Raw genomic sequence first — 15,033 nt, 5'->3', positions numbered from 1 at the left:
TCTACCCAGGGGGGCAGCTTGAGGCTCTGTCTCAAAAAAAAAAAAAAAAATTCTGACAAAGAGTTATTACTCAGTATTCTTACTTCCTAGAGTTATTTATTCACCAGATCTTTTCTTCTTCCATATGGACATACCTTCCTTTTTAGATGTGGCTCCCAGTAGGTAACAGGATTTTGCCCAAAATACTGTTTTTGGTCTTTCTAGACCAGTTACTTGGTATCCTTCCAGCTTCTATATGTAGTTGGCACTACTTGTTTAAAAGAGCAAACATAAGAAGGTGCTTCTTTTTTTGGAGAAGGGGGATGGGTGTGGAAGTGACCTGGAGAATGCTGTAGAAGCAGTAGTCACTGTGTAGACTTGCCCATTTGTAGATCTGTTGACTCAACCTTCAGACATTTAGGGCCACTCTATGAACATTTAATATCTCCTGCACTAATGTGAAGGAGAGATTTTGTGTCTCTCATGCACTACTGTGTCCTTAGTGCCTGGAATGGTGCTGAGGACAGGATGGGCAGTCAGAAATGTTTGTTGCGTATTTTCTTACATCAGTAGTTCCCAGCCTTTTTGGCACCAAGGACCAGTTTCATGGAAGACAGTTTTTCTAGGTGTGGGGGTGGGGAGTGGTTTCAGGATGGTTCAAGTACATTACATTTCTTGTGCGCTTTGTTATTATTACATTGTAATATATAATGTAACTGACTATAACAGAGAAACAGAGGGAGCCCTGAGCTTGTTTTCCTGCAACTAGATGGTCCTATCCCTGTATCTGCAGCTTCTCCCCAGTGGTAGCATCATTGTCTTAGGCCTTCAGGCATTAGATTGTCATAAGGCACTAGATCCCTCCCATGTGCAGTTTATAGCAGGGTTCGAGCTCCCATAAGAATCTAATGCCACTGCTGATCTGTCAGGAGGTGGAGCTCAGACAGTGATGTGAGCAGTAGGGAGCAGCTGTAAGTACAGATGAAGCTTTGCTCACCCACCTGCTCCTGCTATGCAGCCTGGTTCCTAATAGGCCACAGACTGGTACTGGTTTGTAGCCTGGGGGTTGGGGACCACAGTGTTATCACTCTGCCCAGTGCCGTGTTGGCTTGTGATGCAGTACCTTTAAGTAGTTTATAATTTTTTACATGGAAGAATATATCATATCAGTAATACACAGGAAAAGTATACTAATACTGCTGCATATTAATGCAAATTTTAATCAATATATAAAGTCTGTGAAAGAATAGCCAGGAATGGCTGGCTATAGGAGGGAATGAACTACAGTAGAAGCTTCATAGCTGACCACCTCCTTATTGACCAGTCACCTCAAGTTGACCTAATTTTCAGAGGCTGTACACGCACCACATGCATGTATCAGTACGGTAGGCCTAGTTCCTATGTTGACCACCTGCATATGTCGACCAGTTTCATATAGTCTGTTGGGTAGTCAACTTAAAAAGGTTCTCCTGTAGTTGGGAAATGCCCTTACAAGGGAGTACAAATTAGTTGGGCATATGATAGTAAAAGCCTTCATTAATTTAAGTAATTAGAAATTAATACAACTTGAAAACAAAAATAGTGATGTGCTATTAGTGGATTTATTGTAAGTGTATATGAAACAGGCTCTCTGGAGAGGACAGTTCAGCAAAGTTTATCTAAAGACTAAAACATACATTTCTGCTTCTAAGAATGTAGTTAAAAGAGATAATTAAGGATTTAAACAATTAAACTCAGTTCAATAGCAAGGTAGTGCTTATAATGGAAATAACATGGAAGTTCCATAATAAGAAATAGGTTAAATAGACCACAACTTATCCATATCAGGGAGTACTCTTCAATCTTAAAATATAATATTGTAAAAATAAGTATTTACATGGGAAGATTCTTAACATATTAAGTGAAAATGTGGTATCAAATACTGTTTTTGTTAAAAAGTCCATATAAACGTACGACAAAGCTTAGATACAGACTAACTTACCAACAATAATTCCCTTGGCTATTAGATTTTAGGTCACCACTTTGTTTTTCTTATTCCTTTCTCTCTCTTATTTATTTATTTATTTATTTATTTTTGTGCAGTTTTTGGCCGGGACTGGGTTTGAAACCCACCACCTCTGGTATATGGGGCCAGCGTCCTACTCCTTTGAGCCACAGGTGCTGCCCCTCCTTTCTCATTTTTTTAATGTTATTTTCTGATGATTTTATATCAAGCATTTTATCTTTATGGTAAAGGAATAATATTACTCAAATGATAAGATGTTTAGCTTGATGGTTTTGGTGTAGGAACTAGTTCCCATTGGACAGTTGGAAAGTTGGTAATGTTGGTGTTGCATGATCCTGGATGATCCTCAGGGTACTGATGGTGGGGACACCTGTTCTGTACCCTGTATGGCACTATCTGGTGGTCTGTGCCTGTGTTCTCCCAGGTGCTTAGCAGTAGAGGTCAAACTCAGCAGGGGGTTGCTATTAAGCTTTTGATGCTGTGGAAGCTCAGTGGAATAATTTATGATCATTTTTGGTAAGATCCAAAATTTTGGCAGTAAATAACAGTTGAAAAGTCAAGGGCAAGAGAACTAACTATTTAGAGATGGTGGTCTTGATTTAGCTTTTGAGAATTAAGGCTGGGATCTTGAGCTTCTTTGATTTCCTTATACTTTGCAGGAGCAAAAGAAGAAAGAAGACATGATTGGTGGTAAGAAACTATTTCGACCAGAGGCCTCAGGCTCAAGCCGGGATTCTCTGATGTCTCAGTCCCATACCTCACACAACCTTCACCCTCAGAAGCCTCATTTGCCTGCCTCCCATGGCCCACAGATGCATGGACACCCAAGAGATAACTACAGTCACCCCAATAAGAGACACTTCAGTAATGCAGGTAGGTCATTCAGTGGAATTTTAAAAAGAGGTGCCGAGAACCCATGATCATTTCATTTTCCAAAGATAACAGGTCCTTTATACTTTATTCTCCTGTGACACTTTTTGTCCTCTTTTAATGAGGTAAAGCATGAAATAAAGATCATGACTGCTCTTTTATTTTAACTTCAAAATAAGAGGGACATAACTACTGTAAACAAAAAACGAAATGATAGGCTGAAGGAAAAGTTTATGTTCTATATATGACAGTTAAGTGGTTAAAATAGCTAATATTGAAAGAGCCATTGTAAATTGATAAGAAAAAGAAAACCAAATAGATAAATGAGCAAAAGATAATCATGAGATTGAAGAGACAAGCTATATAGAGGGAGAAAATATTTGTCAATCATCTATCTGATAGAGGTTAACATCTAAAATATATATGAAACTCAGTTCAGTGGCAAGAAAACTAAATTCATAGGTGGGCAAAGGATCTGAATAGACATTTCTAAAAACAAGATGCACAAATGGCCTACAAGTTCATGAAAAAATGCTCAGTACTGCTAATCATCAGGGAAATACAAATTAAAACTAATGAGATATCACCTCTTACTAGAATTTTTTATTATCAAAAAGAGAGAAGGTATGTATTGGTAAGAATGTGAAAAATAGGGAACCCTATTTTCCCTATACACATTATTTGTGGGGATGCAAATTTTTACTGCCTTTATGGAAAACAGTCTGGAGATGCCTCAAAATTGTAAAAACAGAACTACCATACGATCTTGCAGTTCCACTACTGGAAAGGGAAATCAGTATGTCAAAAGATGTGCATTCTCATGTTCATTGCAGCATTGTTCACAATAGCCAAGAGACAGTGCCCATCAACAGATAAGTGGATATGGCCAGGCTTGGTGGCTCAGGCCTATAATCCCAGCACATTGGAAGGCTGAGGTCACAGGATCACTTTAGGGCAGGAATTCAAGACCCGGATGAGTGGATAAAAAATATGTGATGTATATACAAAATGGAATAGTTTACGTTAAGTGAAATAAGCCAGGCACAGAAAGACAAATACTGGGGGTGAAACAAGATCACAGACCAGAAGGATTATTCATCTGAGCTTTCCTAGTACAACTGGGGAAAAAGAGAGAACCCAACCATACCCAGTGAGGAGACCTCACCTGGAGTCATAGCTTAAGGAGCATAGCATGGAGGTGGCAAGGTAGATACAGTGTGTGATTTAGAGCGTGGAAATCTCACTCCTTAGGCAAGTAATTATGACATGTAGGGATCGGCCAGCATCCTCATGGAAATCTGGGATAGGAGAAAGCTTTTCCAGAGTTTTGGTTTTGAGGGAAAGCTGCACGTTGAGTGGAAAGTGTGGAAGAGTGAACAGACTCCAACATTATACAGCAACCAGATTTTAGTACCAGTTGGAGTGGATTTGCCATTGGTGGCTGGTGAGACAGCCATACTGGGAAGGACTTGGAGGCCAGGGGGCTGCCATTGTGGGAAGGTCTTGAGGTCTTAGCAGGGCCTAAACCACAGCTGTCTTTTTTTTTTTTCTTTCTTTTTTTGAGACAGAGCCTCAAGCTATCCCCCTGGGTAGAGTGCCGTGGCTTCACTGCTCACAGCAACCTCCAACTCCTGGGCTCAAGTGAGTCTCCTGCCTCAGCCTCCCAAGTAGCTGGGACCACAGGCACCCGCCACAACGCCTGGCTATTTTTTGGTTGCAGCCATTATTGTTGTTTGGCGGGCCGGGCTGGATTTGAACCCACCACCTTAGGTGTATGTGGCTGGCGCCTTAGCTGCTTGAGCCACAGGCACCGAGCCAACCACAGCTGTCTTAATTCCACCTGCCAGGATCACAACTCCACTCTTGGAACAGGCTGAGGGGCTCCCACCCAGTTCCCAGTTCCACACCATGGGAACTGGTATCTGGGGGTATTATGAGACCTGTCCCTGGAAGATTCTGGAGAGCTTTAAGGTCCCAACCTGGTGGGGTCTTAAGGCTGAGGAAACAATGAGGCAATCACTGAGGGCAACTAAGTTAGGAATAAGAAGCACAGAGGTTGCAAACTGTGTTCTCTGTCTCCTGAAAGAACCACAGTGCCACGGTGCCACCTGCAACATATATGTTCCTATTGAAGTTGGTCCTTTGTGAGATATATATATATATATATATATATATTATATATATATTTTTTAGTATTCTTTTTTTTTTTTTTACAGTTTATATTTTTCTTTTCCCTTCTTTGTTGCTGAGATTGCTACAGTTTTTGGCTATTTGAGCTTTTTTTGTTGTGTTTTGTTTTTGCTAATTTGGTTGGTTCTGTTCTTAACTTCCATTTGTACTTTCATCAAGAGCAAGGCCTTGTGTATTTTTTGTCATGCTCTGAGACAAAGTAATTTGAAGCAAAGGATAAAGCAAGAAGGAAAAAGGAAGACAAGGAGGGGAACAAGAAGAAAGAACACATGAGGAGGAACCAATAGAAAAATTTGAACAACATGAAAAACCAGAGCAGCAACTTCCCCAAGGGACCATGAAGCAGCTACTGCAGAAGACTCCACCTATAAAGAATTAATGGATTGACAGACAGGGAATTTAAAATAAGGATGATGAAGACAATAAAAGGAATGGATAAGAAAATGGGAAGACAACCAAAAGTTGGATGAGAGATGTGTAGAATAGAGAAAGGATATGGCAGAGCTTAAGAAAATGAAGGAGATAATCAAGGAATGTAAAGATGCAGTGGAAAATATCAAAAATAGGTTGGACCATGTAGAAGAAAGGACCTCAGAGCTAGAGGATAAAGTTTTCAAGTTAACCCAGGTAATCAAAGAGGCAGAAAAGAAGAAAGAGAACTGTCAAGCATTCAAACATACGAATAATAGGGATCTCTGAAGGGGAAGAAGATTGTCCCAAAGAAATGGCAGCCCTACTGGGGACTATCATAAATGGAAACTTCCATGAAACTTCTGAAATTTTACTAAAGATCCAACACACTGCTTTCAAATGGATATCAAACCCTAGGTCATGTCAGTTCAGAGCTGCTTCAAGACACATTGTAATGAAACTATCCAAAGTGAAGATGAAAGAAAAAAATTCTGCAAGCAGCCAGGAGTAAGTGCCAACTGACCTACAAGAGGCAGAGCCATTAGGATGAAAGCAAACTTTTCACCCGAAACCTTCCAAGCCAGAATAGGATGATTATCCACCTTCATTCTGAAACAAAACAGTTTTCAGCCCAGAATTCTGTATCTTGTTAAACTAAGCTTCAAAATTGATGGAGAAATCAAATCTTTTGCAGATACAGAAACACTTAGAAAATTTGCCATACCAAGACAGGCCCTACATGAAATACTTAGACATGTTCACAACACCAACCATCACAGTGCACCACCACCTAAGTAAATTCCCAAAACCTAAAGGTCAAAACTTAGCTTCCGCAGTGGCATGCAGGATAAAACTACATAATGGACTTTAACAAAATAAGATGAATAGAACTTCACCACACATCAGTTCTCTCAATAAATGTCAATGGATTGAATTTACCACTGAAGTGACACAGGCTGGCTGATTCAATAAAAAAGCACGAGCTATCCTTATGTTGTCTATAGGAAACACACCTACCCTTGAAGGACAAATCAAGACTACTCAGGGTTAAGGGATGAAAAACTATTTCAGGCAAATGGAAATCAGAAGAAAGGAGGGGGGTTGCAATCTTATTTTCAGATACAAGTGGATTTAAAGCAACTAAAGTTAAAAAAGACAGACACTTTATACTGATAAAAGAAACAATACAACCAGAAGACATTTCAATTTTAAATATTTATGCACCCAACTTAAATGCACCCAGACTTATGAAACAGACCTTGATGGGTCTGAGCAAATAACACCATAATATCCAGGGACTTTAACACCCCTCTGACACAACTGGACAGATCCTCTAGAACCCCAGTGGTTCTCAGCCTTCCTAATGTCGTGGCCCTTTAATACAGTTCATGTGGGTTACAACCCACAGGTTGAGAACCACTGCTCTAAACAGAAACTAAACAAATATACAACAGACTTAAATGTGACCCTAGAACAAATGGGATTGATAGACATATACAGAACACAACATCCCAAAGCTAAAGAATATACACTTTTCTCGTCAGCCCATGGTACATATTCCCAAATAGATTACATCCTAGGATATAAATCAAACCTTAGCAAAATTAAAAGAATAGAAAATGTACTTTGTATCTTCTCATACCACAAGGCAATAAGGGTGGAACTCAAGTCCAACAAAAACATTCATCTGCATACAAAGGTATGGAAATTAAACAACCTTATGCTGAATGATAGTTGGGTTCAGGAAGAGATAAAAGAAGAAATTGTTAAATTCCTCAATTTAGCAATGAGGACACAAATCACCAAAACCTGTGGGATACAGCAAAAGCACTCTTAAGAGGGAAATTTATTGCCTATATTTGAAAAATAGAAAGAGAGTGCATCAACAAACTAATGAACCATCTTATGGTAAAGAAAGAACAATCTAATCCCAAACCCAGCAGAGGAAAAGAAATAACCAAATTGAATCAGAGATTAATGAAATTGAAAACAAGAATCATTCAGAAAATTAGTGCAACAAAAGGTTGGTTTTTTGAAAAAATAAAAGTGATAGTACTTTGGCCAGATTAACTAAAAACAGAAAAATAAAATTTCTAATAATCTCAATCAGAAATGATAAAGGGGAAGTAACAATAGATGCCGCAGAGATACAAGAGATCATCTCTTAGTACTAAAAGAAATTCTATGCCCAGAAGTTTGACAATGTGGAGGAAATGGATCAATGTACCCTCTCCCTAGACTGAACCAAGAAGAAATAGATCTCTTAAACAGACCAGTTTAAAAATCTGAGATTGAAGAAACAATAACAAGTTTCCCAACAAAAAATGCCCTGGTCCAGATAGCTTCACACCAGAATTCTATAAAACCTTCAAATAAGAGCTTATACCTGCCCTGAAGAAATTATTCCAAAAAATTGACAGGAGTCTTCCCTAACATAGTCTATGAAGCAAACATCACCGCAATACCAAAACCAGGAAAAGACCCAACAAAAAAGAAAAGCTTCAGACCAGTTTCAGTAATGAATATAGATGCAAAAATTCTCAATAAAATCCTAGTCAATAGATTACAGCTACGCATTAAAAAAATCTTTCATCACAATCAAGTAGGTTTCATCCCAGGGATGGAAGGCTGGTTTAACATACGCAAGTCTATAAACATAATCCTTCATATCAACAGAAGCAAAAACAAAGACCATATGATCCTCTCAATAGATGCAGAAAAACATTCAATAAAATTTAGCATCCTTTTCTAATTAGAACACTGAAGAATATAGGTATAGGTGGCAACATTTCTGAAACTGATTGAAGCCATGTACAACAAAGCCACAGATAATATACTGAATGGAGTAAAACTAAAAGCTTTCCATCTAGAACTGGAACCAGACAAGATTGACCTCTGTCACCCCTACTATTCCACATAATGCTAGAAGTTCTAGCCAGTACAGTGAGGCGAGAGAAGGAAGTATAGAGCATCCAAATGGGGGCAGAAGAGGTCAAACTTTCCCTCTTTGCTGATGACATGATCTTAGAGAACCATGTAGACTCAACCACAAGACTCCTGGAGGTGATCAAAAAATACAGCAATGTCTCATGATATAAAATAGTGTACATAAATTAATACAGCCTTTGTATATGCTAGTAACAGCCAAGATGAGAAGCTAATCAAGGACATAGTTCCCTTCACAAGTAGCTCCAAGAAAAATGAAACACTAGGAACTCTATATGAAAATTACAAAACCTTTAGAAAAGAATTAGCAAAAGATATTAAATAAAAGAACATACCATGGTCATGTATGGGAAGAATCCACAATGTCAAAATGTCTATACTTCCCAAAGCAATCTACAGATTCAGTACAATCCCCATTAAAATACCATCCTCATACTTTCAAGATTTGGAAAAAATAATTCTTCATTTTTTTTTTCTTTTTGAGACAGTCTCACTCTTGGTAGAGTGCTGTGACATCACAACTCACAGCAACCTCAAACTCCTGGGCTTAAGCCATTCTCTTGCCTCAGCCTCCCAAGTAGCTGGGCTCCTGCCATAATGCCTGGCTATTTTTTTGTTGCAGTTGTGGTGGTTCAGCTGGCCTGGGCTGGGTTCGAACCCACCACTCTGGGTGCATGTGGCCCGTGCCATAGCCACTGTGGTATGGGTGCCAAGCCAATAATTCTTCATTTGTATGGAACCAGAAAAAAACCCATATAGCCAAGTCAGTTCGTAGTAATAACAAAACTGGAGGTATCACCCTATCAGACTTTAGGCTATACTATAAAGCCATAGTGATCAAAACAGCATTGTACTGGCACAAAAATAGAGACATTGACATATGGAACCAAATGGAAAACCATGATATGAAACTAACATATTACAGCCAACTGATCTTTAATAAACTAAACAAGACCATATACTTGGGGAAAGAATTCCCTATTCTAGTGTTGGGGGAACTAGATAACCACATGTAAACAGCTAAAACTGGACCTTCACCTCTCACCACTTACAAAACTTGATTCAAGATGAATAAAAGATTTAAATCTAAGGATGAAACAATAAAAATCCTCGAAGAAAGTGTAGGGAAAGGCTGGGCGCAGTAGCTCATGCCTATAAATCCCAGCACTTGGAAGGCTGAGGCGGGTGAATTGCCTGAGCTCAGGAGTTTGAGACCAGCCTCAGCAAAAGCAAGACCCCTGTCTCTAAAAAATAGTCAGGTGTTGTGGCAGGTGCTTGTGGTCCCATGGGAGGCTGAGGCAAGAGAATCCTTAAACCCAAGAGTTTGAGGTTGCTGTAAGCTGCAATACCACGCAATGACTGAATCAGACTCTGTCTCAAAAAAAAAGTATGGGGAAAACACTTCAAGATACCAGTCTGGGGAAAGATTGAATGAAGAAGACTTTTATGGCAGTTGCAACAACAATAAAAATAAATGGGACTTAATTAAACTGAAAAGCTTCTGTACTGCTAAGGAAAAACAACCAAAGTAAATAGACAACCATCAGAATGGGAAAAGATATTTGCATAATATGAATTGAATAAAAGCTTGGTAACTATGATCTATAGAGAACTCAAATTAACAAAGACCCAACAATCCCATGTATCACTGGGCAAGAGAAATAAATAGAATCTTCTCTATCTAACAAAGAAAGATGAATGGCTAACAAACATATGAAAAAATGCTCATTGTTCCTAATCATCAGAGAAATGCAAATCAAAATGTGCTTATGATAGATAAAATGATTTTTTTTCTTCTGGGTAGATACCTAGTAGGTGATACCTCAGATACCTGAGTTACCTGAGATATCACCTAACCCCAGTGAGAATGGCCCATATCATAAAAGTCTCAAAGCTGCAGATGCTGATGTGAATGTGGAGAGAAGGGAACACTTTTACATTGCTGGTGGGACTGCAAACTAATACAACCCTTTTGAAAGGAAGTATGGAAAATCCTCAAAGAACTCTAATATTAGACCTCCCATTTGATCCTGTAAACCTATTACTAGGTATCTACCCAGAAGAAAAAAAATCATTTTATCTATCATAAGTAGATTTGCACTAGACTGTTTATTGCAGCTCAATTACAATCACCAAAATGTGGAAACAACCTAAATGCCCACCAACCAGGAATGGATTAACAAGCTATCGTATATGGTATATGTATACCATGGAATACTATTCAGCCATTAAAAAAGATGGAAAGTTTACATCTTAACCTATATTGAGTTGGAACACATTCTTCTGAGTAAAGCATCACAAGAATCCAGTGTACTTATGTGTATTTTAATATGAAGGCAGTAGATGAGATAATACAAGGGGTAGGCTAGGGAATGAGGGATCAGGGAGAGGGGAAGAGGGAGGAACATGGCAGGGTCACCATGTATGGCACACCTCTTGGAGACAGGACTCAATTATAAGTGGAACTTTATCTAACTAATGCAATCAGTGTAACCTAATTCTCTATACCCTCGGTCAGTCCCACGCAGTAAAAAAGAAAAAGACAAATACTATGTGTGAAATTTAAAAAGTTGAACTCCTGTTAAGTAGAGAGTAGAAAAATAATTACCAGCGCCCACAGGGCTCAATTTAGCCATTCTATACATTTTTGAAACATTGTGTTATACAGTTTTTATTTGTCACTTTAAAAATGTTTTAGATTACAATCTTGAAAGCTCAAAAAAAGGAATGCAGAGCAATTAAAATTTTGGGAAGTTGGTCAGGTGTACTGACTCATGCCTATAATCTCAGCACTTGGGAGGCTGAGGCTAGGAGTTTAGTACCCTTTCTCTATTAAAAAAATAATAATAATAGAAATTAGCTGGGTGTAGTGGCACATGCCTATAGTCTCAGCTACATGGAAGGGTTGCTTGAGCGCAGGAGTTATAGATTACATTGCATTGGAGAGAGACCCTGTCTTAAATACAAAGAAAATAATACAAATACAAAGAAATAAGTATTTGTATTATTACATAGAAATAAAATAAAAATTTGGAAATTTGACCAGGGAAAAAGTAAAAAACTCTGCAGAGCTTAAATGGTATACTAGAAAACTAGGCAAAAGTAAATAAAGCATAAGGAATCGCATATAGAAGAGAAAATTCAAATGTCTACTATGACTGGGCTTACTAATAGGGAAATAGAAATTAAAGCAACAGTAAGTTGACCAATATTTTTGCCCATGTAGATCAGCAAAAATTGAAAGTAGAAATGCACATCAATTGCTAAGACTGTGCAATCTTTTTGGAAGATAATTTGAAATACCCACATATATAGGCCTTTTGACTATTAATCCTTTTGGGAGTGTCTTTTCTATAGAAAGGAAAACACATACGTATATGAGGATGCTCTTTTAGCCTTAATACCAAACAGCTGGAAACAACTTGTGTATCTTTAAATAGGAAATCGGTTAAATGAATAATAGGGCATTTGTACTCAGTAGTATTGTCAGGAATAAAAAGAATGAGCTTACGTTTTAGATTTTTTTTTTTTTTTTAAGAGACAGAGTCTCATTTTATCGCCCTGGTAGAGTATTGTGGTGTCACACGGCTCACAGCAACCTCCAACTCCTGGGCTGAGGCAATTCTCCTGCCTTAGCCTCCCAAGTAGCTGGGACCACAGGCACCTGCCACAACACCCGGCTATTTTTTTGTTGTTGCAGTTTGGCCAGGGCCAGGTTTGAACCCACCACCCTCAGTATATGGGGTTGGTGCCCTACCCCCTGAGCTACAGGCACCGTCTCGTTTTAGATTTTTTTAAAAGTAGAGAAAAATTAGCAGCAACAACAAACCATATGCACCTGTGCTTTCAGATTTATCAAGGTAAAATCCACATAACATGCACGTAACCATCTGTAAGTGAAAGGTTCAGTGACATTCAGTATAGCCACAGTGTTGTGTAGCCATTGCTTTTGTGTAGTTTCAAAACTTCTCCATCACGGCAAGTGGAAATCCTGTGCCCATGAAGCAGGTTCTTTGCATTCCTCCTTTCTCTCATCCCATTTTCTAGTTTACTGTTTGGTTTTGGTTCTTTGAGTGAAATGCCATTTTAGAAACTGGAAGATGAAAAGCAGTTCTTATGCTTTGAGGAGGTGAGACGCAGTGAATTTTCTTTTGCCTTAAAATTTTAGGAGAAAGAATGTGAGGGCTATCTAATGGTAACTAGCAGTAGCAAGGCCAAGAAAGAGGAAATTGAATATTTATTTTGTAATGCGTGTCACATTTCAGTTTAAACTTCAGTGAAATTTAGCCATTTCTTGGAGTCATCAGGTCATTCTTTCCTTGCAGATCGAGGAGATTGGCAAAGGGAAAGAAAGTTCAACTATGGTGGTGGCAACAACAATCCACCATGGGGCAGTGACAGGCACCATCAGTATGAGCAGCACTGGTACAAGGACCACCATTATGGGGACCGGCGACACATGGATGCCCACCGTTCTGGAAGCTATCGACCCAACAACCTGTCCAGAAAGAGACCTTACGACCAGTACAGCAGTGATCGAGACCACCGGGGACACAGAGATTACTATGACAGGTGTGCAAAAGGCTGTGAGACAGCAGGCAGTGAACTCTAGCAAGAGCTAACTGGTGACTGGGCACAGTGGCTCACTCCTGTAATCCTAGCACTCTGGGAGGCTGAGGCGGGTCCATTGCCTGACCTCATGGGTTCGTGACCAGCCTGAGCAAGAGTGTGACCCTGTCTCTAAAAATAGCCAGGCGCCTGTAATCCCAGGCCCTTGAGAGGCTGAGGCAAGAAAATTTCCTGAGCCCAAGAGTTGGAGGTTAATGTGAGCTATGACGCCATGGCACCCCACCAAGGGCAACAAATTAGATTCTGTCTCAAAAAAAAAAAAAGAGCTGACTGTTCATACAGAAGAGACAGTGACAGATACATGAAGGTATTTATCCGTCAGATGCTTACTGAATATCTCCTTGTGTGTCAGCCATGGTCCCAAGACTTGAATGCCAGGTTATAGGTTTTAGGTTTTGTACATTTCACCTATGCAGGAAAAGAGTTTTTTGCTATCTTTTGAGGAAATCTAGTGAAGTTGTAGATTTATAAAATATTAAAGTTAACAGCCAAAACATGTTCCGTGCTAGGCTGTCAGCCACTCTAGGTGGCAGGAATCCTAAGATGGATACCAGTCCATGGTTCTTCCCCCCCCCCCAATAACAATAATTCGAGTCAGAGCCTTTTGACGATGTATCCTATTGACAACTATACAGAGTACCACCAGTGATAGGATGAGCCAAGGTTTTAGATTATGAGAGTAGGCAAGTAAAGGAAAGGCTAAAGAGGTTTTACCTTTATTTCCTAATTTTAGGACTTGGCCATATTTTAACCTCAGAGCAGCTTTGGTTTTCCCTGGACTAATGACATGCTTTGTTGATACTGCACCTTGAATTCAAAGTGGGAAAATTTCATTTATCCATCTTCATGTCATGCTTTCTTTTTGAAAGATGGGGTTGGTAAGCAGCAGGCTGTGGTAGCAGAGGGGCTGTAGCCGTAGCAGCCATTTCCTTAGGAGATTGTCCCGCATTCTCACCTTTCTATATTGTCTCCGTTTGGATCCTGTGGTCACTTGCCCTGCGTTTCTTTTGTAGATTGTATTTCTAAGTGCTATCATTTTTCTTCTGCCTGAAGGACTTTTCTTCAGTGTGGGTGATAAATTCAGTGCTGCTGATGAATTTTTTCAGCACCTGCATGTATGTCTGGAAAAGTCTTTATGTTGCCTTCATTTTTGTAAGGTACTTTTGCTAGGTATAAACTTCTTGATTGACGGTTTCTTTCAGAACTTTATGATATACCGCCACCCTCTTCTTCCATTATCGCTGATTATGTTGTTCCTTGGCATATTTTTCTCATGTTTCTTGTGCTTGGGAATTACTGAGCTTCTTGGATCTGTACGTTTATCATTTTAATAAAATTTAGAAATTTTTACAATATTCTTCAAATATTTTTTCTGTCCCCTACTCTCTCGTCCTTTGGGAATTCCAGTTACACCCATATTAGCTGCTCGAGGGTCTCGAGCTCACTCATGTTCTTTTCTTTTTATTTTATTTTTCTTTAAGATTAGAAGTATTTTAATTATTTTTTTAAAATTTATTGTTTCAGGTTCTGTTCATTTTCAAAAATTATGTTTTGTCTCTTATTTTGGGTAGTCTTCTATTGCTGTCTTCAAGTTGACTGATGATTTTCCTGTTTAATGACTAATCTGCTGCGAGGCCTATCTAGTATATTTTTCATTTCATACATTATAGTTTTATTGCTAAGAGTTCTAAAAGTTGTATTTGGGTCTGTTTTTAAAAATCTATGTCTCAGTTCGGCGCCTATGGCTCAGGTGGCTAAGGCACCAGCCACATACACCTAAGGTGGTGGGTTCTAATCCAGCCCAAGCCTGCCAAAAAACAACAATGATGGCTGCAGCCAAAAAATAGCCGGGCGTTGTGGTGGGCGCCTGTGGTCCCAGCTACTTGGGAGACTGAGGCAGGAGACTCAACTTGAGCCCAGGAGTTGGAGGTTGCTGTGAGCTGTGATGCCACAGCACTCTACCCAGGGGGATAGCTTGAGGCTCTGTCTCAAAAAAAAAAAAA

General features: G+C 39.2%; 1 protein-coding gene across 1 annotated transcript in view; it reads left to right on the top strand.

Annotated features, from left to right (window-relative positions):
* The window catches only part of CHD2 (chromodomain helicase DNA binding protein 2), a 125,227-nt gene that overhangs the window by 103,291 nt on the left and 6,903 nt on the right, over nt 1-15,033 (top strand). The window contains exons 37-38 of the mRNA XM_023512635.1: nt 2,644-2,857; nt 12,727-12,973. Coding sequence (XP_023368403.1) covers nt 2,644-2,857; nt 12,727-12,973 — 461 coding nt within the window. The remainder of the gene's footprint in view (nt 1-2,643; nt 2,858-12,726; nt 12,974-15,033) is intronic.

Source organism: Otolemur garnettii, unplaced genomic scaffold (assembly GCF_000181295.1).
Source record: "Otolemur garnettii isolate 467f Iridium unplaced genomic scaffold, OtoGar3 scaffold00029, whole genome shotgun sequence".
Lineage (NCBI taxonomy): Eukaryota > Metazoa > Chordata > Mammalia > Primates > Galagidae > Otolemur > Otolemur garnettii.
The sequence above is the reverse complement of the archived record's forward strand: the minus strand, read 5'-3'. Positions and strand labels throughout refer to the sequence as shown.